Genomic DNA, 26,766 nt, shown 5'->3' with positions numbered 1-26,766 from the left:
AATGTAGTGTGGATGGTGGGAGGAGAGTTGTCAGAGAATGTTTTCAGAAGTGAAAGTAACAATCTGTGGTATAAATCTGTGCTGTGAGCGGCTGGTCAGGGCTGATCTCTCAGATCTGGGCTCTACTCTATGTACTGATCACTTACAGGAAATGTGGCAGAATCTCCGGTGAGAAGAGGAAGTTTCTCTGTTGATGAAGATAGATGATCCATGGAATAGAGTCACCATACAAGAATGAATTACAGTCATATCTAATGTGTACATTTACTAGGAAGGGGCGTGACCGATATGAATTAAATGAGTCCGGTGTATATAGATTTTATAACATCGTCAGATATATATTTATATAATGAATGTCTGTACTTTATAAAATTTATTTTTGATGCCTTTGTATCATGTTGTATTCCTATGATTATTGCCTATACAGCATTCAAATGTTGTCGAAGTCTTGTTGTTTTGAACTAATATATGCATGTGATAATAAAGAAATGACTCCATTGTATATTGACAATGATATTACTTAGACCTTTTCCCTCACGTTGCACTCATTGGTCTGCACGGTCAGGTGATGGCGCTGACCAATGAGAAGCGCTTCTTAGCACGGTTAAATACAGTTTTGGTTAAAATGGCTTTTTGTATCGCGACAAGTAGATAATCCTGAGGAATCTTCTGATCAATCACATCACATGACTTGAGATGTCCACCAAGGTCCTCACAGTGCGGAGAGACCCACAGATCCATCTAATCCTGAGGAAACTTCTGATCAATCACATGACTTCAGATGTCCACCAAGGTCCTCACACTGCGGAGAGACCCACAGATCCATCTAATCCTGAGGAATGTTCTGATCAAACACATGACTTCAGATGTCCACCAAGGTCCTCACACTGCGGAGAGACCCACAGATCCATCTAATCCTGAGGAATGTTCTGATCAAACACATGACTTCAGATGTCCACCAAGGTCCTCACAGTGGGCAGAGATCAAGAGATGCATCAAATCCTGAGGAATCTTCTGATCAATCACATCACATGACTTGAGATGTCCACCAAGGTCCTCACAGTGCAGAGAGACCCACAGATACATCTAATCCTGAGGAAACTTCTGATCAATCACATGACTTCAGATGTCCACCAAGGTCCTCACAGTGGGCAGAGATCAAGAGATCCATCAAATCCTGAGGAATCTTCTGATCAATCACATGACTTCAGATGTCCACCAAGGTCCTCACACTGCGGAGAGACTCACAGATCCATCTAATTCTGAGGAATGATCTGATCAATCACATGACCAGATGTCCACCAAGGTCATCACAGTACGGAGAGACCCACAGATCCATCTAATCCTGAGGAATGTTCTGATCAATCACATGACTTCAGATGTCCACCAAGGTCATCACAGTACAGAGAGACCCACAGATCCATCTAATTCTGAGGAATCTTCTAATTCATCATATGACTTCAGATGTCCACCAAGGTCCTCACAGTACGGAGAGATGAACAGATCCATCAAATCCCAAGAAATCTCCTTCAAGCCATAAGGGAGTTCGCGACAAGAACGTGGTCTATTGTCATGTTGAGAGTGCGTGAAATCTTTCACTGAAAGCAAACACCAGAAAATTCATACGGGTGAGCATCCCTATTCAGGATTCAGAGCAGCTCCCTACACTTATCTCATAAGACAGTGACAGAATGTCGGTCCGTTACTCTGTATGGCTCAAGTGGTACTGTCAACGGTAAACCATGCATGAGACAGAGACATCCAAGAACAGCCCAAGAAGGGTCATACTGCACTTTTTTCCCGGCAAGGAAGCAAACACTGGAGGGCTTTGTAGAGCAAGACCAGAGCATAAAGCAAACGGAACATCTGCTTGTCCGAAACACTAAACTCGGGTCAGTTCTTGACCAACAGGGTGCCCCACTAATGGGTTTCCCCCAGACAGGCAGCTCGGGTACTTTTATAATGTTCTGTCAGCACTCGGCCTTTTCACCCAGCAGCGGAATCCCACAGCAATGAGGGCAAGAGGGAAAGCCCCGAGCATCAGCCATCTCACATGTCTAGGGCTGGGGACAGCTGAGACTAATAGGTCTAGCTACCAGGTAAGATGTGGACCTAGGAACAGAGGTTCTACAAAGACTTTGTGGCTCAAGGACCCAGAACTGGACCTATTAACAGTATGAGAAAACAAATTTGTATTCCCCAAGGGTGACAGCAGGCTGAGCGGAGCAGTGACGGTCGGCGGCTGGCAGGACACCAAGGCCTGTAGAGTTGAGGAACTGAACTGGGTAAGTAGGAACACCTGGATCTTGAAGGAGCAGATGAGACTTAGGACTCGGAAAGGGTGGTTCACTGAAGGAGTGAGCAGGTGGTGTGGGATCTCCTAGGGCAGGGGTGAGGAACTTCCAACCCTCCAGCTGTGGTCAAACTACAAATCCCATGATGCATCTGTCTCTGGGAGTTGTGGCTGTGTGAATCTTGCAATGCCTCAGAGGATTTGTAGTTCCACCACAGCTGGAGGTTCCCCACTCCTGCCCTAGGGCATAGAATCTAAAGGTCCAGACAGGGTTCACCAGGGAACGAGAGTGATGGGCTTTGCTGTGTGCTGACCTCAGGTCACCCTGCTGGAGCGCCATTGAGCAGAAGTCATGTAGTGAAAGGCAAAGGTCACCTGATAACAGTGCCAAGGTCAGCGTAGAAGACACGAATACCAGGGACTAGCAGAAGGTCAGGGCAGGTGGCAGACTACGATAACTTGTAAACAAAGGAGAAGTTTAGGGTTGATAGATGAGCCGAAGGTCAGGGAAGGCAGAGACTAGGATAGCTAGGAGATAAAGCCTACAGTCGGGAGACAAGAGACTAAGATAGCCAATAAATTAAGCTGAAGGACAAGTAAGGCAGGGCACTAGGATAGCCAAGAAATTAAACCAAAGGTCAGGTTTAGGCAAGGGACTAGGATAACCAGGAGACAAAGCCTAAGATCAGGGCAGGCTAGGGACTAGGATAAACAAGAAACTAACCCGAAGGCAGGGGACTAGGATAACCAGGAGACCAAGCTGAAGGTCAGGGCAGGCAAGGAACTAGGATAAACAAGACGGTCAGGGAAGGCAGGGGACTAGGATAACCAGGAGACAAAGCCTACGGTCAGGGCAGGCAAGAGACTAGGATAACCAGGAAACCAAGCTGAAGGTCAGGGCAGACAGAGGACTATGATAACCAGGAAACCAAGCTGAAGGTCAGGGCAGGCAGAGGACTAGGATAACCAGGAGACAAAGCCTACGGTCAGGGCAGGCAAGAGACTAGGATAACCAGGAAACCAAGCTGAAGGTCAGGGCAGACAGAGGACTATGATAACCAGGAAACCAAGCTGAAGGTCAGGGAAGACAGAGGACTAGGATAACCAGGAAACCAAGCTGAAGGTCAGGGCAGGCAAGAGACTAGGATAACCAGGAAACCAAGCTGAAGGTCAGGGCAGGCAGAGGACTAGGATAACCAGGAAACTAAGCTGAAGGTCAGGGCAGGCAGAGGACTAGGATAACCAGGAGACAAAGCCTACGGTCAGGGCAGGCAAGAGACTAGGATAACCAGGAAACCAAGCTGAAGGTCAGGGCAGACAGAGGACTAGGATAACCAGGAAACCAAGCTGAAGGTCAGGGCAGGCAAGAGACTAGGATAACCCGGAAACTAAGCCTCCGGTCAGGGCAGGCAAGAGACTAGGATAACCAGGAAACCAAGCTGAAGGTCAGGGCAGACAGAGGACTAGGATAACCAGGAAACTAAGCCTCCGATCAGGGCAGGCAAGAGACTAGGATAACCAGGAAACTAATGCTGAAGGTCAGGGCAGACAGAGGACTAGGATAACCAGGAAACTAAGCTGAAGGTCAGGGCAGGCAAGAGGACTAGGATAACCAGGAGACAAAGCCTACGGTCAGGGCAGGCAAGAGACTAGGATAACCAGGAAACTAAGCCGAAGGTCAGGGCAGGCAAGAGACTAGGATAACCAGGAAACTAAGCTGAAGGTCAGGGCAGGCAGGAGACCAGGATAACCAGGAAACTAAGCCGAAGGTCAGGGCAGGCAGCGGATTAGGATACCTAAGAAGCATAGCTATAGTTGGGTACATGGATTGGAAATTGATACCAGGAAAAAGTCCTCGGAGACATATCCAATGTCTACCATCCTGCCAGCCAGAGCCTCACTATATCTGTAAACATGTTGTATTTGGATTTTTAGCTTGCTTGTCATTATTTACTTTTACGTTTATAAATATTAAAACTTTATCGTATTGTTTTACATTTAATTTTTGTATATGTCTGGATTTTATCTGAGGTGTAATCTGTGCGGATGTAACGTAACAGGAGAACAGACCTCGAGGCAGCCGGTACCATGGTGAAACGTAACTTAGACTGCAGTATTTAGAGTCAACACACGGTGGTGACCTCACTTGGAACGCACATCACAGGAAGTGATGTCAGGTAGAGACAGGAAGTGAGGTAAGACAGACAGGAAGTGATATCGGCACATAAACAGGAAGTTCCAGGTGAAAGATGAATTGAAGCGAAGTAGAGAGGAGATATTTCTGGAACTGGCAGCAGAGGAGGTAATAAATAGGGATGAATACCACCGGCTATAGAGGACTACAAATCTCGGCAATACATTATACAGCAATTCAGAATCATGTGAGGCTCCATACTCTGTGCTGCTCCAGGGTGCCGGCCTGATGTCTCCAGTGGAGGATCTCAGGTGGCTGTGTGGTGGTCTCAGGAGGGCTGTGCGGGGTTCTCAGGATGGCTGTGCGGGGTTCTCAGGATGGCTGTGCGGGGTTCTCAGGATGGCTGTGCAGGGTTCTCAGGAGGGCTGTGCGGGGTCTCATGAGGGCTGTGCGGGGGTCTCAGGAGGGCTGTGCGGGGGTCTCAGGAGGGCTGTGCAGGGTCTCAGGAAACTTGTGCGAGTTCTATGGATGGGCTGTGCGGACTCTCAGGAGGCTGTGTGGGCTCTCAGATGGCTGTGCAGTGCACCAGATATAGAGGACTACAAATCCCAGCAATACATTATACAGCAATGCAGATTAATACAAGGCTCCATACTCTGTTCTACTCTGAGTTGCCAGCCTGATGTCTCCAGTGGAGGATCTCCGGTGGCTGTGCGGGGTCTATGGTGGGCTGTGCTGACTCTCAGGAGGCTGTGCAGGGTCCATGGTGGGCTGTGCAGGATCTTTGGTGGGCTGTGCGGGGTCTCAGGAGGGCTGTGCACGGTCTGTGGTGGGCTGTGCGGAGTCTATGGTGGGCTGTGCAGGATCTTTGGTGGGCTGTGTGGACTTTCAGGTGGCTGTTCGGGGTCTATGGTGGGCTGTGCAGGGTCTATGGTTTGCTGTCCGGACTCTCGGGTGGCAGTGCAGGGTCTATGGTGGGCTGTCCGGACTCTCGGGTGGCAGTGCAGGGTCTATGGTGGGCTGTCTGGACTCTCAGGAGGCTGTGCGGGGGTCTATGGTGGGCTCTCAGGTGGCTGTGCGGGGTCTATGGTGGGCTGTGCAGGGTCTATGGTGGGCTGCACGGACTCTCAGGTTGCTGTGCAGGGTCTATGTTGGGCTGTGTGGGCTCTCAGGTGGCTGTGGGGGTCTATGGTAGGCTGTGCAGGGTCTATGTTGTGCTGTGCAGTGTCTATGGTGGGCTATGTGGGCTCTCAGGTGGCTGTGCAGTCTCACCAGGGGTCCCAGTTGGTCTGGTGGGTGGCGTGGATCCACAAGAAGGAGGGCGGCCTTTATAACCCAGATACAGCCCAGGTAAAGAGCTTTTTTTCCAACTGTATACTGAAAGAAGCCCCAGGTCCGGAGGACATGGCCGCCCATTATTTAGACCTCGGACCCAGAGGTAGTTAAAGCTGACAGAGGGCACCCCAAATCTCCTCCTTGGCTTTGATGGCCTGACCCAGCCAAACGGAGGTCTGCACCTTTGCAATTTTGGCCGGGGGGAGGGTGGTCTCCGTGCTGTGAGGATAACGAGCTCTGCCTTGGAGGGAGGATTTGGGAGGGGCTTTGCTATAAGTTATAATGATCAGCAAGGCCGGTATATCATCTGTCTACAGAGATCAGCGACTTGTATGGATCACATGATCACATCAACGAGGATGTTCAAGGACCGGAGTCACATGACTGAGAGGATATTAAACCTCACCCTGGAGATCATCTACCTGCTGACCGGAGAGGTGAGGAGGATTCCGGGAGGGTCATATGATGTCTCTATTAATAATACTGAAACATGACCGGAGAGGTGAGGAGGATTCTGGGAGGTCACATGACATTACTGTTGCTTTCCCACACAGAGTTTTCCTCCGGTGAAGTCTGGTGACTATATAACCATCACAGTACCTTCACCTCAGACCATGAAAACCAAGAGGAGCAATGACAAGAAGATCGTGGAGGTCGCCAACAAGATCATTGAGCTGCTGACGGGAGAGGTGAGCGGTGCCGGGAATTCTGGGACATGATCCAGGAACAGACAAGGGGCGTGTCTGGGTGGTGACTGTATCATTGTGTGTGTCAGGTTCCTATAAGGCGTCAGGATGTCTCAATGGAGGAGCATTTAGAAGGACACCGGGATCCCTACAAGGACGTGGTGATGGAGAATGAGCCGCCCCTCACATCACCGGGTAAGAGGAGAGAGCAGTACGGAGGCTCCGCCTACATCCCCCATCATCTGATACACACATAGAAACAATGTATTCAGTCAGTGTGTGTGTTTCCTACAGATGGATCCAGTAAGAGGAGCCCACCAGAGAGATGTCCCCGTCCTCTGTATTCCCGGGATTCCACCCAGGAAGATCTCACCGTCTCACATAAGGTGAAATGGAGAAATAATAGCTAATAATGATACATTTTGACCAGTTTATTGGCCGTTGTCACAGTTCATCTACTTTTTATTAAATATTCAGGCTGCTTACAATCGTGCTGTTGTAGTAGAGATAAAAGAAGAAGAGGAGGAGGTTGGTTTGATGGAGGAGTTCTCAGAAGGACACAAAGACCTCTTCGGGGACATCATAATGGAGCCATTCAGTGACACAAACCCACCAGAGAGATGTCCCCGTCCTCTGTATTCCCGGGATTCCACACAGGAAGATCTCACCATCCCCCACCATGATCAGGTAGGTGGCACTCGGTGTATAGAACACAGAGGTGATTCTGAACTTCATAAGGCGACGTTCTTCTATGGAGTCTCTTGGTTTAACTTATGTTTTTACATCTGAATTGCAGCCTTTGGTTCCCTCCCGGAGTTCAGCTTTATGAGATGTTTTCTATTATTTGGGGGTTTAGGGTGAAGAACGGAACAATATAAAAGCTGAGATTAAAGAGGAAGAAGTGGAGACGTATGTGGGGGGTGACCGGCCGTCCACGGAGGAGGTCGGGATGATGATGAAAAGTGATCAGGATGACATTTCTCTACCGATCAACACAAGTAAGTAACAGACACTATGGAGGGAACAGGTCACAGCTCTATGTCACTTCTGAGTATCTCCATTCCTCAATATAACGTCATGTGACCAACAAAGGAGGAGGAGATACTGTACACCTTATGAAGGTCCATCTCCATTCCCCAATATAACGTCATGTGACCAACAAATGAGGAGATACTGTACACCATATGAAGGTCCATCTCCATTCCTCCATAGGGATAAAGGAGTTTTTGTCTCCTTTATCTGGTTGGTTTTCATATTTTGGGGTTACAATTGGACCCAATTCCATGCCAGAGCTCTGTGATGACTTCTAGACCAACATACATGACTCTGATTACTGACGTGTGTAATGATTTCTCTCCAGCAGATGGATGTGATGTCAGGAATACCTCGGAGAGACATCTTATATTATCTGCTGGTTGTAAGTCAGAAGATAATGTCATCACACAGGATTCTCCAGGAGTGAATCCAAACACACAGAATATACATCACAGACCTTCCTGTTTGGAGACATCAATGGATCCCTCTGATCAGGGTGAATCTTCTGACCATTCACATACTATGACTGGAAATATCCATCTAAGATCTCACACTGCAAGAGATCCATCTAATCCCAAGGAACCTTCCTCCCCCCATGAAGGAGATCACAGAGGCGAGGGTCTATACTCCTGTTTGGGGTGCGGGAAATCATTCAGGACAAAAGTTGAACTTCATATACATCTCCGATCCCATACCAGTGTAACTTTTACATGTTCTGAGTGCGGGAAATCTTTTAATAAGGAAATAGATTTTTTTGCACACCAGAGAATTCACACGGGTGAAGATCCTTACTCCTGTCCAGAGTGCGGGAAATTTTTTACTGATAAAAATAAGCTGCATCTACATCAGAAAACTCACACAGGAGATCATCCTTTTTCATGTTCAGAGTGCGGAAAATGTTTCACCGGGAAAAGCATACTTCAAACACACCAGAGAATTCACACGGGTGAGCGACCATTTTTATGCCCACAGTGTGGGAAAAGTTTCACTCAGAAAGTATGCCTTCTTTCACACCAGAGGCTTCACACTAGTGAGCGCCCTTTTTCATGTTCAGAGTGCAGGAAATCTTTTACCCGTAAAGGAGCCCTTGTTAAACACCAGAGAATTCACACGGGCGAGCGACCTTATTCGTGTTCAGAGTGTGGGAAAAGTTTCATTGAGAAAAGTGTACTCCTTTCACACCAGAGAATTCACACGGGTGAGCGTCCGTTTTTATGCACAGAGTGTGGGAAAAGCTTCACTCAGAAAGGAAGCCTTATTATACACCAAAGGCTCCACAAAAGCGAGAGACCTTTCTCTTGTTCAGAGTGCGGGAGAGCTTTCACTGTGAAAGCCAAGTTTCTTGCCCACCAGAGAAGTCACACAGACCACAGTCCCTATTCTTGCTCAGACTGCGGGAAATCTTTCAACCTGAAAGCCCAACTCGTTGCACATCAGAAAAGCCACACGGGCAAGCATCCTTTTTCCTGTTCAGAGTGCGGGATCTGTTTCTCGGATAAGGCAAACCTTCTCAGGCACGAGAGAAGTCACTCAAGTGAGCGGCCTTTTCCATGTTCTAAGTGCGGGAAAGGTTTTACACGTAAAGAAAATCTTATTAGACATCAGAGTACACACAGCTGTTGAAATTGTACTGTGGCATTAAACTGATGGATTTCCTCAACCCACGGAACAGCTATATGTTGAAAATTTATATTTATACATTCACATTATACATTTATAGCCTGGTCTGGTGGATAGTCACCTTCTGGTTCCTTATATTTCTTGGAGACCCCAGTGATGAGATTTTCCTACCACAGTTCCTGGCTCTCTCTCTATCCTCACATTGGGGTGTCCCCATGTCTCCATATTCCTCATAACTGACTGACTCGGACACCTCCCTGAACAGAGCTTATTGAGGTCTAAAAGCTCAGACCACATTTGGCCGCCGTGGTACCCAAACTAGAACTTTGAAACGTATGGGTCGGTTTGATATTGTGCCTCAGGACTTGTATTGGACATAGTGGAGTCACAAAGCGGAAATGGCGGTGGTCAATTATGTCTTCTTTTTCCACCCCAAGATGGTGGCAAACATATCCAAAATCTCATCCAAGGAACACCTATTGGTTGGTTGCTACTCGTTGCTCGTTCTGCTTTACTGAAGAAGCTGCCCTGTCGCTGGACCAGACAAATGATGATTTTTTAATAGATCAGATATATTTTCATATTTTAATGTGATTCAAAATACAAAATGTGATACAAATTAATACTTCTGTGTTATTATTCTACATGTTACAGGATTCTGTTCTGGAAAGAGTTCGGTTCATAGAGAGTCCTCCATTGGTGATGGGAATGAGCTCGGTTCATAGAGAGTCCTCCATTGGTGATGGGAATGAGCTCAGTTCATAGAGAGTCCTCCATTGGTGATGGGAATGAGCTCAGTTCATAGAGAGTCCTCCATTGGTGATCGGAATGAGCTCAGTTCATAGAGAGTCCACCATTGGTGATGGGAATGAGCTCAGTTCATAGAGAGCCCTCCATTGGTGATGGGAATGAGCTCAGATCATAGAGAGTCCTCCATTGGTGATGGGAATGAGCTTGGTTCATAGAGAGTCATCCATTGGTGATCGGAATGAGCTCGGTTCATAGAGAGTCCTCCATTGGTGATTGGAATGAGCTCAGTTCATAGAGAGTCATCCATTGGTGATCGGAATGAGCTCGGTTCATAGAGAGTCCTCCATTGGTGATTGGAATGAGCTCAGTTCATAGAGAGTCATCCATTGGTGATCGGAATGAGCTCGGTTGGGAATGAGCTCGGTTCATAGAGAGTCCTCCATTGGTGTTCTGTTAGTGAGATGGAGTGTCCAGAAGGTCCAGTTCCACACATGTGTGTCAGCTGATATATATAATGATTCATGGAGCCACCACCCAAGCCACATAGAATATGCACGTCGCTGCCATCTTGGTTCTCCTCATGGTCACAGTGATCGGCTTCATCATTTCACAGTCATGACCTTCTTCAGTCATACAGAGATCATCAGTAATTTACAGAGAATGTCCACATCATGTGATCCGTCTCCTCATCACCACAGTGGCTATTCAGATTATATTCTTCACCGCAAAACAAAGTATGTTTGGGACACATTCTGATTGGTTCCTCAGTGAATATTCCCCCAAATAATGGTTATGGTTTTTTTTAAACTATACAGCTGACCAACACATATGGTGACCTGGAGGCGTTTTGTATACAGTTGGTGTACAGAACACACCTAAAAATGTCGTCATGCCACGCAGCTTCCTGATTGGCCTCCTCGTCACCAGGGAGCATGGAGCTGGCTTCCTGGCCAATCAGGAAGTCCCCCTCCCAGGCTTCTTGATTGCTTGGGAAGCTGGCCAATGATGAGGAAGCCTGGTGGCAAGTCATTACCCGCCCCCTGGCTTCCTGCTTGGCCAGAAAGCCGGTCCAATGCTTCCTCATTTCCTGGTGAGGTAGCTTTGAGTCGGCTTCCGGGCCAATCAGAAAGCCGGCCGCCGTGTAATGACTTGCAGCCCGGCTTCCTGATTGCTTGGGAATCCTGCCAATTAAGAAGCCAGGCGTCGATTCATTACCCACCCCCCAGGCCTCCGGATTGGCCGGAAAGCCAGCTGCATGCTTCCTCGTCACCTGGGGAGGGAGGTGTTCCCAGTTGTGTGTCAGGAGGGAGGTGATCTAGGGTTGCCAGCTGTCCAGGATTCACCCGGACAGTCCGGGTTTTGAATGCTGTGTTCGGTTTTTATGGCGGCAGAAACCCGGACACATGATGTCAGGCAGACAGGGGCAACCAAAATTAAGATAAGGCTACTGGCCCCCCACTGAAATTAGTCTCAACTGTAATATTTACATATGAATGGGCGGCGCTATGTACATATGAATAAGCCACGACTCATTCTCCCCCCAAAAATGTCTGCACGTGGCTAGTGTGTTCGGGTTTCGCTTGAAGAAAAGGGTTTCGCTTGAAGAAAAGGTGGCAACCCTAAGGTGATCACGTACCTGAGGATGGGACCGGAAGACGAGGAGGCCTCTCTGGCGACTCGTGTCCTGCGACCCCTGGAGTTGGGGGACAGGAGGACGCAGGGCAACGAGGAGCACGAGTGTCGCAGGCTGGAGACAAGACGCCGTGCAGGAGACTTTTTGTAGAGAGGTCAGCAGGCCAAGGGTCAAGCCGGGCGGGCAGCGTAGGAGCAGACTCAGGAGCCACAAGTCGAGGGAGCCAAAGGCCAGATCCAGCCGGGCAGCGATGTACAAAATCAGTAGACTAGAGCAAATCCAGAGAACAGGCCGGGGTCAGGGGCAGGCAGCAATCAGAAGAGTAGTCCAGGTCACTCCAAGTCACGCAGGTCATAAGTGGATAGCAGAAGCACAGGTAACCGGCAACACAAGCTGACCAGACCATCAGCAATGAGAGGCAGGCAGGCTCGTCCTTATATAGTCACTGAACTAAGGCAGCTACCTCACTTCCTGTGCGCCATCCGTCTGCGCAACTCGCGCATGCGCACTATGGCACGCTTCCCACGATTCGGCTTTCGGGCATGCGCGTCCGTCATTTTGCCTTTATACAGAGGTGATCTGGGATCTAGACAATGATGGTGGCTTGGTTGCTACACAAGTACAATGTGCGCAGGAGGAGGAGCTACAGGAGACGAGGACAACCCGGCAGCATTAAAGCGGAACTTAATATATCAGGCCCCCTTCTCCGTCACACGCGAAAACATTCCTCCCAATTTTCTGAGACGAGACACCTTCCAGCCCAATGTACTTCGGTGATGGACAAACCCACGCCCTGCCCGTAGTTATGCTGATTATTAAGAATTTGTGCCGAAAATGATTGGTTGAAGCCAGATTTGGTTGCTTTTCCCTTATTTTCTGCTTTTGAAATAGAAAACAAGATAATGAAGAGACGAGATGAAGGGTTTTGGTAGTTAAATGGAACATAGTCAGGGATCTGAAGTAGCAGCTCTGGTGTGAGTCAGAGACGCGGAATCCCCTGGGGGCGCGGAGTGTAGGCAACCAGCCGGTCTTCTCCAGAGCTGCTGATGGCGGAGATGGAATCTGCTGCGTACTGGTGCCGGATCCCGACCCCCTCCCCCTCCAGGTTCTCCCTTCAGCGGGTGTGAAGGCAAGTCAGAAGATACTGAGAAAAGACAGAATAGAGGTGGACAGAGACCAGAGAATATCCGGGAGACAGGCGAAAGGTCAGGGCTGGCAGCAGACAGGAGAATCCGAGAGGCAAGGTTGGGGGTCGATAGACAGAAGGTCAACCGAAGGAAACAGGAAGCAGAACCGGGGCAAAGGCACAGCCGGGCGCTTCGGGGTGACGGGGGCGATTCACAGGCAAAGGAAGCTGGTCTGAGAAGTATTTAAATCAAGAGGCTGGACAGGAAGTAGCCAAGAAGCAAGGTGTACTAAGCATCAGGTGTGGTGGACAACGCCCATAGCTGCTAAGGCTGGGCACACACCTTACAACCATCGCAAGACTTTTGTCTTGCGATGGTTTTAAGGTACTTTAAAAAACGTACGATCTGCCTATCTTGCATAGGCAGATCGTACTTGCGATGATCGCAAGCCACGCCCCCTGAGGGGCGGGCTTTCCGATGACCGCAATGCCGAACGGGCAGTGTGCGCCCGTACGGCTGTTATCGTACGGACACGCCACAAACCCGCCGAACGTCGTACGAGGCTCGGCGGGTTTTCGAACATGTCCGTAAGTTTAAAGTCGTGCGACCGTACAGTAGTAGAGGCCGCACGGCTTCCGCACACCTGACGATAATCGTACGATCGCGGGATTTCCCCCGATTATCGTAAGGTTATCGTAAGGTGTGTGGGGACCTTAACTCTGGAGCAAGAGCAGAGCACAAGCTTGTAGGACCAAAGGCTGACCCACACTAGGGTTGCCACCTAGTCCCGGATTCACCGGGACAGTCCGGGTTTTGACTCCTGTTTGTGCTGTGTCCGGCCTGAAACCCAGAAAAAGCACATTCAGGACTCAAAACCCGGACTGTCCAGGTGAATCCGGGACCAGGTGGCAACCCTGAACCACAGCGACTCCGCTGCTGATCTGTGACCAGATATTTTTTATAGATGTTCAGTCTTAACTAAATATAACGTGAACGCGTCATAATGGATGCAACGCAATGGAAGAGCGAGGGAGCGGGCGGCGGGCACAATATTGAAACATGAAGGAAGATGCCGATCTAAAATCGCCAGAAGATGGAGACATCACTTGTGTGTAGACTGTTCAGACAGGAAGTGATGTAAGATAAGGAAAAAGACAGGAAGTTCCATGTGGGAAGTACAGGAAGTAGAGATCAGACGTTGCCAGAGTAACCAGAGGAGGTAATATGTTTTGTATTTACACCCAACAATCCCTCTCGTGTCCTTCCTCTTCCTAAATATAGAGCCATTTATCCAACTGTCCACCCAGAGCTGCCATTTATAGACCGGATACATCCTAAATATAGAACCATTTATCCAACTGTCCATCCAGAGCCGCCATTTATAGACCGGATACATCCTAAATATAGAGCCATTCATCCAACTGTCCATCCAGAGTTTTGCACGTCCTCACTATGGGGCAGAGGGTTTCAAATGAATCTCCACTTGTCTATGAGCTGTAATGATCAGAAAGGCCGGTATATTATTAGTCTACAGAGTTCGGAGTCTCATGATGATCACATCATTGAGGATGGAGAAGTACGGGAGTCATATGACTGAGAAGATATTAAACCTCACCCTGGAGATCATTTACCTGATGACCGGAGAGGTGAGGAGGGTTCTGGAAGGGTCGCATGACTTCAATCTTATCTGACTTGATAAAACAGAGACCCAACCAGAGGGTTGAGGAGGATTCTGGGAGGTCACATGACATATTGCTTTTTCAAAAAATCAGAGTTTTCCTCCGGTGAAGTCTGGTGACCGTTTAACCATCACAGTGCCTTCACCTCACTCTATGAAACCCGAGAGGAACAAGGCCAAGAAGATTCTAGAAGTCACCAAGAAGATCATTGAGCTGCTGACGGGAGAGGTGAGCGGTGCCGGGGATTCTGGGACATGATCCAGGAACAGACAAGAGATGTGTCTGGGTGGTGACTGTATCATTGTGTGTGTCAGGTTCCTATAAGGTGTCGGGATGTCTCTGTCTATTTCTCCATGGAGGAGTGGGAGTATCTAGAAGGACACCGGGATCTCTACAAGGACGTGGTGATGGAGAATGCCCCGCCCCTCACATCACGGGGTAAGAGGAGAGAGCAGTACAGAGGGTCCATCTACATCCCCCATCATCTGATACACACATAGAAACAATGTATTCAGTCAGTGTGTGTGTTTCCTACAGATGGATCCGGTAAGAGGAACCCACCAGAGAGATGTCCCCGTCCTCTGTATTCCCGGGATCCCACCCAGGAGGATCTCACCATCCCCCACCATGATCAGGTAGGTGGGACTCGGTGTATAGAACACAGGAGTCATTCTGAACTTCTATGTAGTCTCATGTTTCCTTTCATCTATGAAGAGCGGCTTCTCCTGTAAGCCAGTCAAAGCAAAAACAGTGGGCGAGTGTAGATGGACCTTTAGAAGCCCCCTTTTCCTTGCGGCACGAAGGCCTACTGGTACTGGGTTGCCCCTAGGACTTAACGCATGAAGCTCTGTACTGTTTCTTGCTACGGACTGATAAGGTTTAAGTTAGGTGTCTCCCAAGGAGCCAATCCCAGAGCTCGGTGGGATTGGCTCGGAAACTGACAAGGGAGTGGAGGAATATAATGTGTACCCATGAGTAAGAGCTGAGTGGAACCAGAAGCCTCCATCCCCTCGCCCAGCAACCAGGATGTTAGCCAAGGAGAGGAGGGGCAGAGCAGCGAAGAAGACTCTGGATGGAGAAGCTCCTGCTTCCCGTTGCCTAGCAATTGAGACGCAAGTTGATGGTAGTAGAAGTAGAGCCGGCACCAGACAGTGAGGGTCATTGCAGGACACTCTGGACTCGTCTTATCAGCGAGTTCCTTGGTAGAGCTGCAGCACAGCAGAATGGCTCCTTGTACTGCTTCTTCTCACCCAATCTGAGCTCTGCTGTACAGGACTGCAAAAGGCTCTTAGCAGGTCCCATTCAGGTCCATACACAGCTTGGAAACAAAACTCAATGATCTATTCATGAATACAGAGCTGCGTTCCTTTGTGTCGGGATTCCACACAGGAAGATCTCACCATCCCCCGCCATGATCAGGTAGGTGGCACTCGGTGTATACAACACAGCGGTGATTCTGAACTTCATAAGGCGACGTTCTTCTATGGAGTCTCTTGGTTTAACTTATGTTTTTACATCTGAATTGCAGCCTTTGGTTCCCTCCCGGAGTTCAGCTTTATGAGATGTTTTCTATTATTTGGGGGTTTAGGGCGAAGAACGGAACAATATAAAAGCTGAGATTAAAGAGGAAGAAGTGGAGACGTATGTGGGGGGTGACCGGCCGTCCACGGAGGAGGTCGGGATGATGATGAAAAGTGATCAGGATGACATTTCTCTACCGATCAACACAAGTAAGTAACAGACACTATGGAGGGAACAGGTCACAGTTCTATGTCACTTCTGAGTAGAAGGTGTGACGTTTAAGGGATCATGTTGGAGAATTATCAGATCTTCACATCATCAGATAAGATGAGACTGAATTATAAATGGTGGACCATCAACGTTGGGAAGAAGATTCACCAGAAGAAGTCATCTCTCCTATTGTAGGATGAAGGGGTCGTCATCTCCTGATTAGTGTTAGGACGGTTGGGGGTCATTTACAACAAATAAACTCTCATCAAATGTTCTACATACACATGTTGGGTCCATTGTCATGGAGGAACGATGGTTCTGAGGTCTTTGTCAATCACGTTTCTTCAAGACTGTGCCAACATTCTTCAATACAGAGAATTTCCCATTCTTTAGAAAGAGAAGGATTGACAGATACATAGTTCATGACATTGGAAATAAGACATATGTCCATAGAGTTCAAACAAAAGACATCTTAAACATGTGACCAACAAATGAGGAGGAGATACTGTACACCATATGAAGGTCCATCTCCATTCCTCAATATAACGTCATGTGACCAACAAATGAGGAGGAGATACTGTACACCATATGAAGGTCCATCTCCATTCCCCAATATAACGTCATGTGACCAACAAATGAGGAGGAGATACTGTACACCATATGAAGGTCCATCTCCTTCCCCCCATAGCGGTCATGAATGAACAGTACAATGGTCTCCAGGGGGTCAGAGGTGTTTTGGGGGTTTTGTCTCCTTTATCTGGTTGGTTTTCATATTTTGGGGTTACAATTGGACCCAATTCCATGCCAGAGCTCTGTGATGACTTCTAGACCAACATACATGACTCTGATTACTGACGTGTGTAATAATTTCTCTCCAGCAGATGGATGTGATGTCAGGAATACCTCGGAGAGACATGTTATATTATCTGCTGATTGTAAGTCAGAAGATAATGTCATCACACAGGATTCTCCAGGAGTGAATCCAAACACACAAAATATACATCACAGACCTCACTGCTCAGAGACATCAATGGATCCCTCTGATCAGGGTGAATCTTCTGATCTACTACATACTATAATTGCCAACATCCATTTAGGATCTCACAGTGGACATAGATTACCAGATCCATCTAATCCCAAGGAAGCTTCCTCACCCCATGAAGGAGATCACAGAGGTGGGGATCCATTCTCATGTTTAGGATGTGGAAAATCTTTCATTGAAAACAAAAACATTTCTGCACACCAGAGGAATCGCACCAGGGAGCGTCCTTTTTCCTGTTCAGAGTGTGGAAAATGTTTCACTCGGAGAGGAACACTATACAAGCACAAGATAATTCACACAGGTGAGCGTCCCTATTCATGTTCACAGTGCGGGAAATCTTTCACTTATAAAGGAGACCTTGTTAGACATCAGAGAATTCACATGGGTGAACGTCCTCATTTATGTTCAGAGTGCGGGAAAACCTTCACTTATAAAGGAGACCTTGTTAGGCACCAGAAAATTCACACAGGTGAACATCCTTATTCATGTTCAGAGTGCGGGAAATGTTTTGCTAAGAAAGATCACCTTGTTACACACCAAAGAATTCACACCGGTGAACGTCCTTATTCATGTTCAGAGTGCGGGAAATCTTTCACTTATAAAGGAGACCTTGTTAAACACCAGAGACTTCACACGGGTGAGCGTCCTTTTTCATGTTCAGAGTGCGGGAAATCTTTCAATTATAAAGGAGACCTTGTTAAACACCAGAGAATTCACACGGGTGAGCGTCCTTATTCATGTTTAGAGTGCGGGAAATCTTTCAATTATAAAGGAACTCTTATTAAGCACCAGAGAATTCACACGGGTGAGCGTCCTCATTCATGTTCACAGTGTGGGAAAAGTTTCACTTATAAAGGAGACCTTGTTAAACACCAAAAAATTCACACGGGTGAACGTCCTTTTTCATGCTCAGAGTGCGGGAATGCCTTCACTTATAAACGAAACCTTGTTATGCACCAGAGAATTCACATGGGTTAATGGCCTTATTCATGTTCAGAGTGCGGACAATGTTTCACCGAGAAAAAGTTGCTTCTTGCTCACCAGAGAAATCACACCGCGGAGCATCTTGACTGTGTTTAGAGTGTGGGAAAAGCTTTACAAGTGTGGATGGTGGAGGAGAGCTGTCAGAGAATGTAGTGTGGATGGTGGAGGAGAGCTGTCAGAGAATGTAGTGTGGATGGGGGAGGAGAGCTGTCAGAGAATGTAGTGTGGACGAGAGCTGTCAGAGAATGTAGTGTGGATGGTGGAGGAGAGCTGTCAGAGAATGTTGTGTGGATGGTGGGAGAGAGCTGTCAGAGAATGTAGTGTGGATGGTGGAGGAGAGCTGTTAGATGTTTCTAGAGCACTAATTGTGTTTCAGATTTTATTAGTAATTTAATTAAAGGTCATGTCCTTTTCCTCTGTTCCTTGTACCCTTAAAAGAACAATTACTGGATGATCTTGTCTCAGTTTGTCATTTGTTGTCAGGGATGCTAAATTTACCTGCAGTTTTGGAGTTGCTCTGACCCAGTCGTCAAGACATTACAATTTGGTCCTTGTCAAAGTCCCTCAAATCCTCACACTCCTGTTACGTGATCCAGTTCCGAGAGATCTCGGTGCCATCCTGGTCCTGCAGACTCAACAGCTGGTCCAACGCACTCAAGTGCCGATACGAAACCTGGCCAGCCACTATTGCCTGTGCCTCTCCCCGTCCTTACATCTCCTGACACCATCTCCAGAGGTGAGGGACGAGAGGTTCTCAGGTGGCCCCCTTCTCAGTTGGGTCTCCATTCAGGTAGGTGACAAAGCCAAAATGGAGAACCGCATGTCACAAGATCTGTCTTTTCCTTTGCTCTGGTACAGATATTTGGATGTGTGGGAAGAAAGCTCTGGACTTGCGTGGTCATGGTTATTCTCTTGGTGTTTCTCATCCAGCAGTAGTTAAGTGATGTGATTCCGGGTGATCTAGGTAACGGGTAGTCATCTGCCGCAATACAAAAGACCCCCATGGTACCCTCGGCTTGATGTTGAGCACAGTAGATGCGGAATTGAAACCCCACACCAATTAAAATAATCCAGATACAACTTTATTTCATTAGAGTTAGAGGGACATCCAAGTGGAGTAGGCAACACCCCGCCCCCTCCCCCCCCAGCTTCAGCACTCATGAAGGGAACATCGGTATTAAAATATAACAATACCAAACGGACTTTCTAGAGGTCTAAACATAAGTTATGGGACCTGTATAAATATAATAAATGATTGCCGTGAGATATAAAGTTACTGGATACATCAGAAATATTGACGGGCCAGGCTGTGCATGCTGGTGGAGTTATCAAAAATCTGAGGCACTTCCTAGACCATGGTCTTCCCTCCAAAGGTTTTCATCCTGGGAAGATGTATCTGTGGCCTTCAGTCTAGTCCCAGAGGACCTAGGGTTATGGGAAGGTGTAGGGTTCTGGGTGTCCCTAGGTTACTGGCTCCCGTGGAGTGCTGTGAGGTCGTGAGGAAACAGAGCTTCAGTTGTCCCCACGTGGAGGTGGAGAGTGACTGAGTTAGGAAGCTATAGAGGAATCTTCCCATTGCTGTCCTTCCATAACTTGAACTCTAAGACTGAGCATACCCAGGACGCCAGTGGTCTCAGTGGTCAAGAAGCCAACAAGAAGAGTCCAGTCCATAAAGCCCTGTGATACAGGGACGCTAGAAGACTACACAGAAGACCAAAGGACTCTGCTTTGATGTAGACCTACAGGAACCCTGTGTCCCCTTACCCTCCTTCCCTTCTATTCTTCATGTATGCGCTATTAAATTTCCAAACATCAAAGTGACGGGCGCCCATCATTTCTCCCATCCAATGACAAGAACCAAAGTGACTGGCGTCCATCATTCATCCCATCCAATGACAAGAACCAAAGTGACTGGCGTCCATCATTCCTCCCATCCAATGACAAGAACCAAAGTGACTGGCGTCCATCATTCCTCCCATCCAATGACAAGAACCAAAGTGACGGGCGCCTATCATTCATCACATCCAATGACAAGAACCAAAGTGACGGGCGCCCATCATTCCTCCCATCCAATTACAAGAACCAAAGTGACTGGCCTCCATCATTCCTCCCATCCAATGTCAAGAACCAAAGTGACGGGCGTCCATCATTCCTCCCATCCAATGACAAGAACCAAAGTGACGGGCGCCCATCATTCATCACATCCAATGACAAGAACCAAAGTGACTGGCGTCCATCATTCATCCCATCCAATGACAAGAACCAAAGTGACTGGCGTCCATCATTCCTCCCATCCAATGACAAGAACCAAAGTGACGGGCGCCCATCATTCATCCCATCCAATGACAAGAACCAAAGTGACTGGCATCCATCATTCCTCCCATCCAATGACAAGAACCAAAGTGACTGGCGTCCATCATTCCTCCCATCCAATGACAAGAACCAAAGTGACGGGCGCCCATCATTCATCACATCCAATGACAAGAACCAAAGTGACTGGCGTCCATCATTCATCACATCCAATGACAAGAACCAAAGTGACGGGCGCCCATCATTCATCACATCCAATGACAAGAACCAAAGTGACTGGCGCCCATCATTCATCACATCCAATGACAAGAACCAAAGTGACTGGCGTCCATCATTCCTCCCATCCAATGACAAGAACCAAAGTGACTGGCGTCCATCATTCCTCACATCCAATGACAAGAATCAAAGCTATTGGGGCAGCTCACCTGCCGCCAGATCACTTCTATATGCCGATCAAGGGTCCGCCCCCTGTCGAGTTCCCCGGGCTCCGCTGCCCCCCCTGTGGGCCCAGGATCAGCATATCGGGTGCCGGCAGGAAGTTGTGGAGGAGAGCGGTGAATGTCTGCTTGCCGTTCTCCTCCCCCTTGTATTATTATTTAAAGGGGAAAGGTGACCACTTGGAGTCTTTTGGACCCCCAGTATCACCTTAAAGAGGACCTGTCACTGCTAATATGCTATCACATTCCGATGACCGCAATGCTTGCGCACACCGGCCCGTGCGGCTTTTATCTTGCGACCATTTGCCACAAGGCCACAAACGTGCCACAAATCGTATGATTTTCGGCGGGTTTTCGAACATGTTCCTAAGATGAAAGTAGTCCGACCTTACAGTAGCAGAGGTCGCACACGCCTTCCACACACCTTATCATAATCGTACGATCGCGGGATTACCCGCGATTAGCGCAAGGTGTGTGGGCACCTTCAGAGCTCTGGGTGGGATGAGATCTCCAGTCCTATGTTGCCTGGGCTGATCAGGTGGCTGAGAGCAGCCTCATTAGGAAGCCGGCCCAGTGCTCAGAGGAGGGTTGTGGGTGTGCAGGAGGGGGGCACACGCAGACTCGGGTGCGTGCGGGACGCACACGGAACAGCCGAGGGAGGCTGGGAGAGCTCAGGAAGGTCGGTGACCCTAGGACCGCTGGGACACACTGCTGAGAGAGCAGATTGAGGGCTCACGAGGGGTGAGCAGTGTGAGTTTTTACTTGCACCTCCTGTCTACAGTGGAGTGTCCTTGTTACACTATTAACACTTTTATTTCTGAAACATTCTCACTTTACAGCATTACAGCACCCCTGCCGAAAACCTCTGCACAGTCCTGTATGAGTGATTTATTTCTATAGTGTGTGTAATTATGGAGGAAACATCCGAGAGGAATGGACCACGAGGCCCCAGACATAACGAAGAAGAAACATAACCTGGTCTGCAGTATTTGAATTCAACACAAGGTGGTGATCTCACGTGGAAGCCACCTACAGGAAGTGATGTAATGTACAGACAGGAAGTGATGTAAGGTACAGATAGGAAGTGGCATAAGGGAAGACAGGAAGTGATGTAGGCTAGACAAAAGATGTTCTAGGTATAGCTCAACTCATGTGAGTGCGAGATAGTAAAGAGGAGACATTGCTGGAAGTGGGAGCAGAGGAGGTAATGAGATATTATTATTTATCCAACTGTCCATCCAGAGCCGCCATTTATAGACCGGATACATCCTAAATATAGAACCATTTATCCAACTGTCCATCCAGAGCCGCCATTTATAGACCAGATACATCCTAAATATAGAGCCATTTATCCAACTGTCCATCCAGAGCCGCCATTTATAGACCGGATACATCCTAAATATAGAACCATTTATCCAACTGTCCATCCAGAGCCGCCATTTATAGACCAGATACATCCTAAATATAGAGCCATTTATCCAACTGTCCATCCAGAGCCGCCATTTATAGACCGGATACATCCTAAATATAGAGCCATTTATCCAACCATCCATCCATCCAGAGCCGCCATTTACCGGATACATCCTAAATATAGAGCCATTTATCCAACTGTCCATCCAGAGCCGCCATTTATAGACCGGATACATCCTAAATATAGAGCCATTTATCCAACTGTCCATCCAGAGCCGCCATTTATAGACCGGATACATCCTAAATATAGAGCCATTTATCCAACTGTCCATCCAGAGCCGCCATTTATAGACCGGATACATCCTAAATATAGAGCCATTTATCCAACTGTCCATCCAGAGCCGCCATTTATAGACCGGATACATCCTAAATATAGAGCCATTTATCCAACTGTCCATCCAGAGCCGCCATTTATAGACCGGATACATCCTAAATATAGAGCCATTTATCCAACTGTCCATCCAGAGCCGCCATTTATAGACCGGATACATCCTAAATATAGAGCCATTTATCCAACTGTCCATCCAGAGCCGCCATTTATAGACCGGATACATCCTAAATATAGAGCCATTTATCCAACTGTCCATCCAGAGCCGCCATTTATAGACCGGACACATCCTAAATATAGAGCCATTTATCCAACTGTCCATCCAGAGCCGCCATTTATAGACCGGATACATCCTAAATATAGAGCCATTTATCCAACTGTCCATCCAGAGCCGCCATTTATAGACCGGATACATCCTAAATATAGAGCCATTTATCCAACTGTCCATCCAGAGCCGCCATTTATAGACCGGATACATCCTAAATATAGAGCCATTTATCCAACTGTCCATCCAGAGCCGCCATTTATAGACCGGATACATCCTAAATATAGAGCCATTTATCCAACTGTCCATCCAGAGCCGCCATTTATAGACCGGATACATCCTAAATATAGAGCCATTTATCCAACTGTCCATCCAGAGCCGCCATTTATAGACCGGATACATCCTAAATATAGAGCCATTTATCCAACTGTCCATCCAGAGCCGCCATTTATAGACCGGATACATCCTAAATATAGAGCCATTTATCCAACTGTCCATCCAGAGCCGCCATTTATAGACCGGATACACCCTAAATATAGAGCCATTTATCCAACTGTCCATCCAGAGCCGCCATTTATAGACCGGATACATCCTAAATATAGAGCCATTTATCCAACTGTCCATCCAGAGCCGCCATTTATAGACCGGATACATCCTAAATATAGAGCCATTTATCCAACTGTCCATCCAGAGCCGCCATTTATAGACCGGATACATCCTAAATATAGAGCCATTTATCCAACTGTCCATCCAGAGCCGCCATTTATAGACCGGATACATCCTAAATATAGAGCCATTTATCCAACTGTCCATCCAGAGCCGCCATTTATAGACCGGATACATCCTAAATATAGAGCCATTTATCCAACTGTCCATCCAGAGCCGCCATTTATAGACCGGATACATCCTAAATATAGAGCCATTTATCCAACTGTCCATCCAGAGCCGCCATTTATAGACCGGATACATCCTAAATATAGAGCCATTTATCCAACTGTCCATCCAGAGCCGCCATTTATAGACCGGGTACATCCTAAATATAGAGCCATTTATCCAACTGTCCATCCAGAGCCGCCATTTATAGACCGGATACATCCTAAATATAGAGCCATTTATCCAACTGTCCATCCAGAGCCGCCATTTATAGACCGGATACATCCTAAATATAGAGCCATTTATCCAACTGTCCATCCAGAGCCGCCATTTATAGACCGGATACATCCTAAATATAGAGCCATTTATCCAACTGTCCATCCAGAGCCGCCATTTATAGACCGGATACATCCTAAATATAGAGCCATTTATCCAACTGTCCATCCAGAGCCGCCATTTATAGACCGGATACATCCTAAATATAGAGCCATTTATCCAACTGTCCATCCAGAGCCGCCATTTATAGACCGGATACATCCTAAATATAGAGCCATTTATCCAACTGTCCATCCAGAGCCGCCATTTATAGACCGGATACATCCTAAATATAGAGCCATTTATCCAACTGTCCATCCAGAGCCGCCATTTATAGACCGGATACATCCTAAATATAGAGCCATTTATCCAACTGTCCATCCAGAGCCGCCATTTATAGACCGGATACATCCTAAATATAGAGCCATTTATCCAACTGTCCATCCAGAGCCGCCATTTATAGACCGGATACATCCTAAATATAGAGCCATTTATCCAACTGTCCATCCAGAGCCGCCATTTATAGACCGGATACATCCTAAATATAGAGCCATTTATCCAACTGTCCATCCAGAGCCGCCATTTATAGACCGGATACATCCTAAATATAGAGCCATTTATCCAACTGTCCATCCAGAGCCGCCATTTATAGACCGGATACATCCTAAATATAGAGCCATTTATCCAACTGTCCATCCAGAGCCGCCATTTATAGACCGGATACATCCTAAATATAGAGCCATTTATCCAACTGTCCATCCAGAGCCGCCATTTATAGACCAGATACATCCTAAATATAGAGCCATTTATCCAACTGTCCATCCAGAGCCGCCATTTATAGACCAGATACATCCCAAATATATAGCCATTTATCCAACCGTCCATCCAGAGCCACCATTTATAGACCGGATACATCCTAAATATAGAGCCATTTATCCAACTGTCCATCCAGAGCCGCCATTTATAGACCGGATACATCCTAAATATAGAGCCATTTATCCAACTGTCCATCCAGAGCCGCCATTTATAGACCAGATACATCCCTAATATAGAGCCATTTTATTATTTTAAAATGGTGACAGGGTCTCTTTAACTTTCGTCTGGTTCTTATTTTTTTCAGCACTGCAGTGAAATCCGAGTCTTCTATGGATCACATGATCACATCAACAGGGATGGACAAGAACCCGAGTCATATGACTGAGAGGATATTTAATCTCACCCTGGAGATCATCTACCTGCTGACCGGAGAGGTGAGGAACACTCTGGGGAGGTCACATGACATCACTCTTATCCCTATTAATAAAACAAAGACCTGACCAAAAAGGTGAGGGGGATTCTGGGAGGTCACATGACATAGGTGTTCTTCTTTCAAATCAGAGTTTTCCTCCGGTGAAGTCTGGTGACTATATAACCATCACAGTGCCTTCACCTCACTCCATGAAACCCGAGAGGAGCAATGACAAGAAGATCCTAGAAGTCACCCAGAAGATCATTGAGCTGCTAACGGGAGAGGTGAGCGGTGCCGGGAATTCTGGGACATGATCCAGGAACAGACAAGGGGTGTGTCTGGAGGGTGACTGTATCATTGTGTGTGTCAGGATAATTCGATGGAGGAGCATTTAGGAGGAGACCGGGATCTCTACAAGGACGTGGTGATGGAGAATGCCCCGCCCCTCACATCACCGGGTAAGAGGAGAGAGCAGTACGGAGGCTCCGCCTACATCCCCCATCATCTGATACACACATAGAAACAATGTATTCAGTCAGTGTGTGTGTCTCCTACAGATGGATCCAGTAAGAGGAACCCACCAGAGAGATGTCCCCGTCCTCTGTATTCCCGGGATCCCACCCAGGAAGATCTCACCGTCCCTCACCATGATCAGGTAGAGCACAAAACTTAAATGAAGAGGACACCAGGTCACATTTCAGTACTTACACTGCTTGGTTGAAAAACACATCTAAAGTGTCTAAACCCTCACTTGACCAATGAGAAGCACTTCTAGGCACCTTTTCCCCAAAAATGTATGACTAGTGGGGAGCAGAAGGGACCAATCTGTGGGGCTAATTTCCTTTATTCACATTTGGTGTGAAACTGGAATAACACATGTGATGATGAATACAGAGCTGCATTCCTTTGTGTCTTTTCTATCTCCCCGGAGTTCAGCTTTATGAGATGTTTTCTATTATTTTGGGGTTAAGGGTGAAGAACGGAACAATATAAAAGCTGAGGTTAAAGAGGAAGAAGTGGAGACGTATGTGGGGGGTGACCGGCCATCCACGGGGGAGGTCGGGATGATGATGAAAAGTGATCAGGATGACATTTCTCTACCGATCAACACAAGTAAGTAACAGACACTATGGAGGGAACAGGTCACAGTTCTATGTCACTTCTGAGTAGAAGGTGTGACGTTTAAGGGATCATGTTGGAGAATTATCAGATCTTCACATCATCAGATAAGATGAGACTGAATTATAAATGGTGGACCATCAAAGTTGTGAAGGAGATTCCCCAGAAGAAGTCATCTCTCCTATTGTAGGATGAAGGGGTCGTGCTCCCTTACATTGGTTGTCCATCTCCATTCCTCAATGTAACGTCATGTGACCAACAAATGAGGAGGAGATACTGTACACCATATGAAGGTCCATCTCCATTCCTCAATATAACATCATGTGACCAACAAATGAGGAGGAGATACTGTACACCATATGAAGGTCCATC

At 47.4% G+C, this 26,766-nt stretch overlaps 1 protein-coding gene across 1 annotated transcript in view; it reads left to right on the top strand.

Moving 5' to 3' along the window:
* Positions 1-1,691: 1,691 nt before the first annotated feature.
* Positions 1,692-26,766, top strand: part of LOC108801443 (zinc finger protein 585A-like) — a 36,942-nt gene continuing 11,867 nt past the window's right edge. The window contains exons 1-7 of the mRNA XM_018573335.1: positions 1,692-1,697; positions 2,205-2,285; positions 6,317-6,415; positions 6,926-7,046; positions 8,085-9,101; positions 12,592-12,852; positions 17,187-18,038. Of these exons, the coding sequence (XP_018428837.1) occupies positions 1,692-1,697; positions 2,205-2,285; positions 6,317-6,415; positions 6,926-7,046; positions 8,085-9,101; positions 12,592-12,852; positions 17,187-18,038 (2,437 nt within the window). The remainder of the gene's footprint in view (positions 1,698-2,204; positions 2,286-6,316; positions 6,416-6,925; positions 7,047-8,084; positions 9,102-12,591; positions 12,853-17,186; positions 18,039-26,766) is intronic.

This window comes from Nanorana parkeri, unplaced genomic scaffold (assembly GCF_000935625.1).
Source record: "Nanorana parkeri isolate BGI_ZX_2015 unplaced genomic scaffold, ASM93562v1 scaffold2340, whole genome shotgun sequence".
Taxonomy (NCBI): Eukaryota; Metazoa; Chordata; class Amphibia; order Anura; family Dicroglossidae; genus Nanorana; species Nanorana parkeri.
This window is presented reverse-complemented; position numbering and strand designations above follow the sequence as displayed.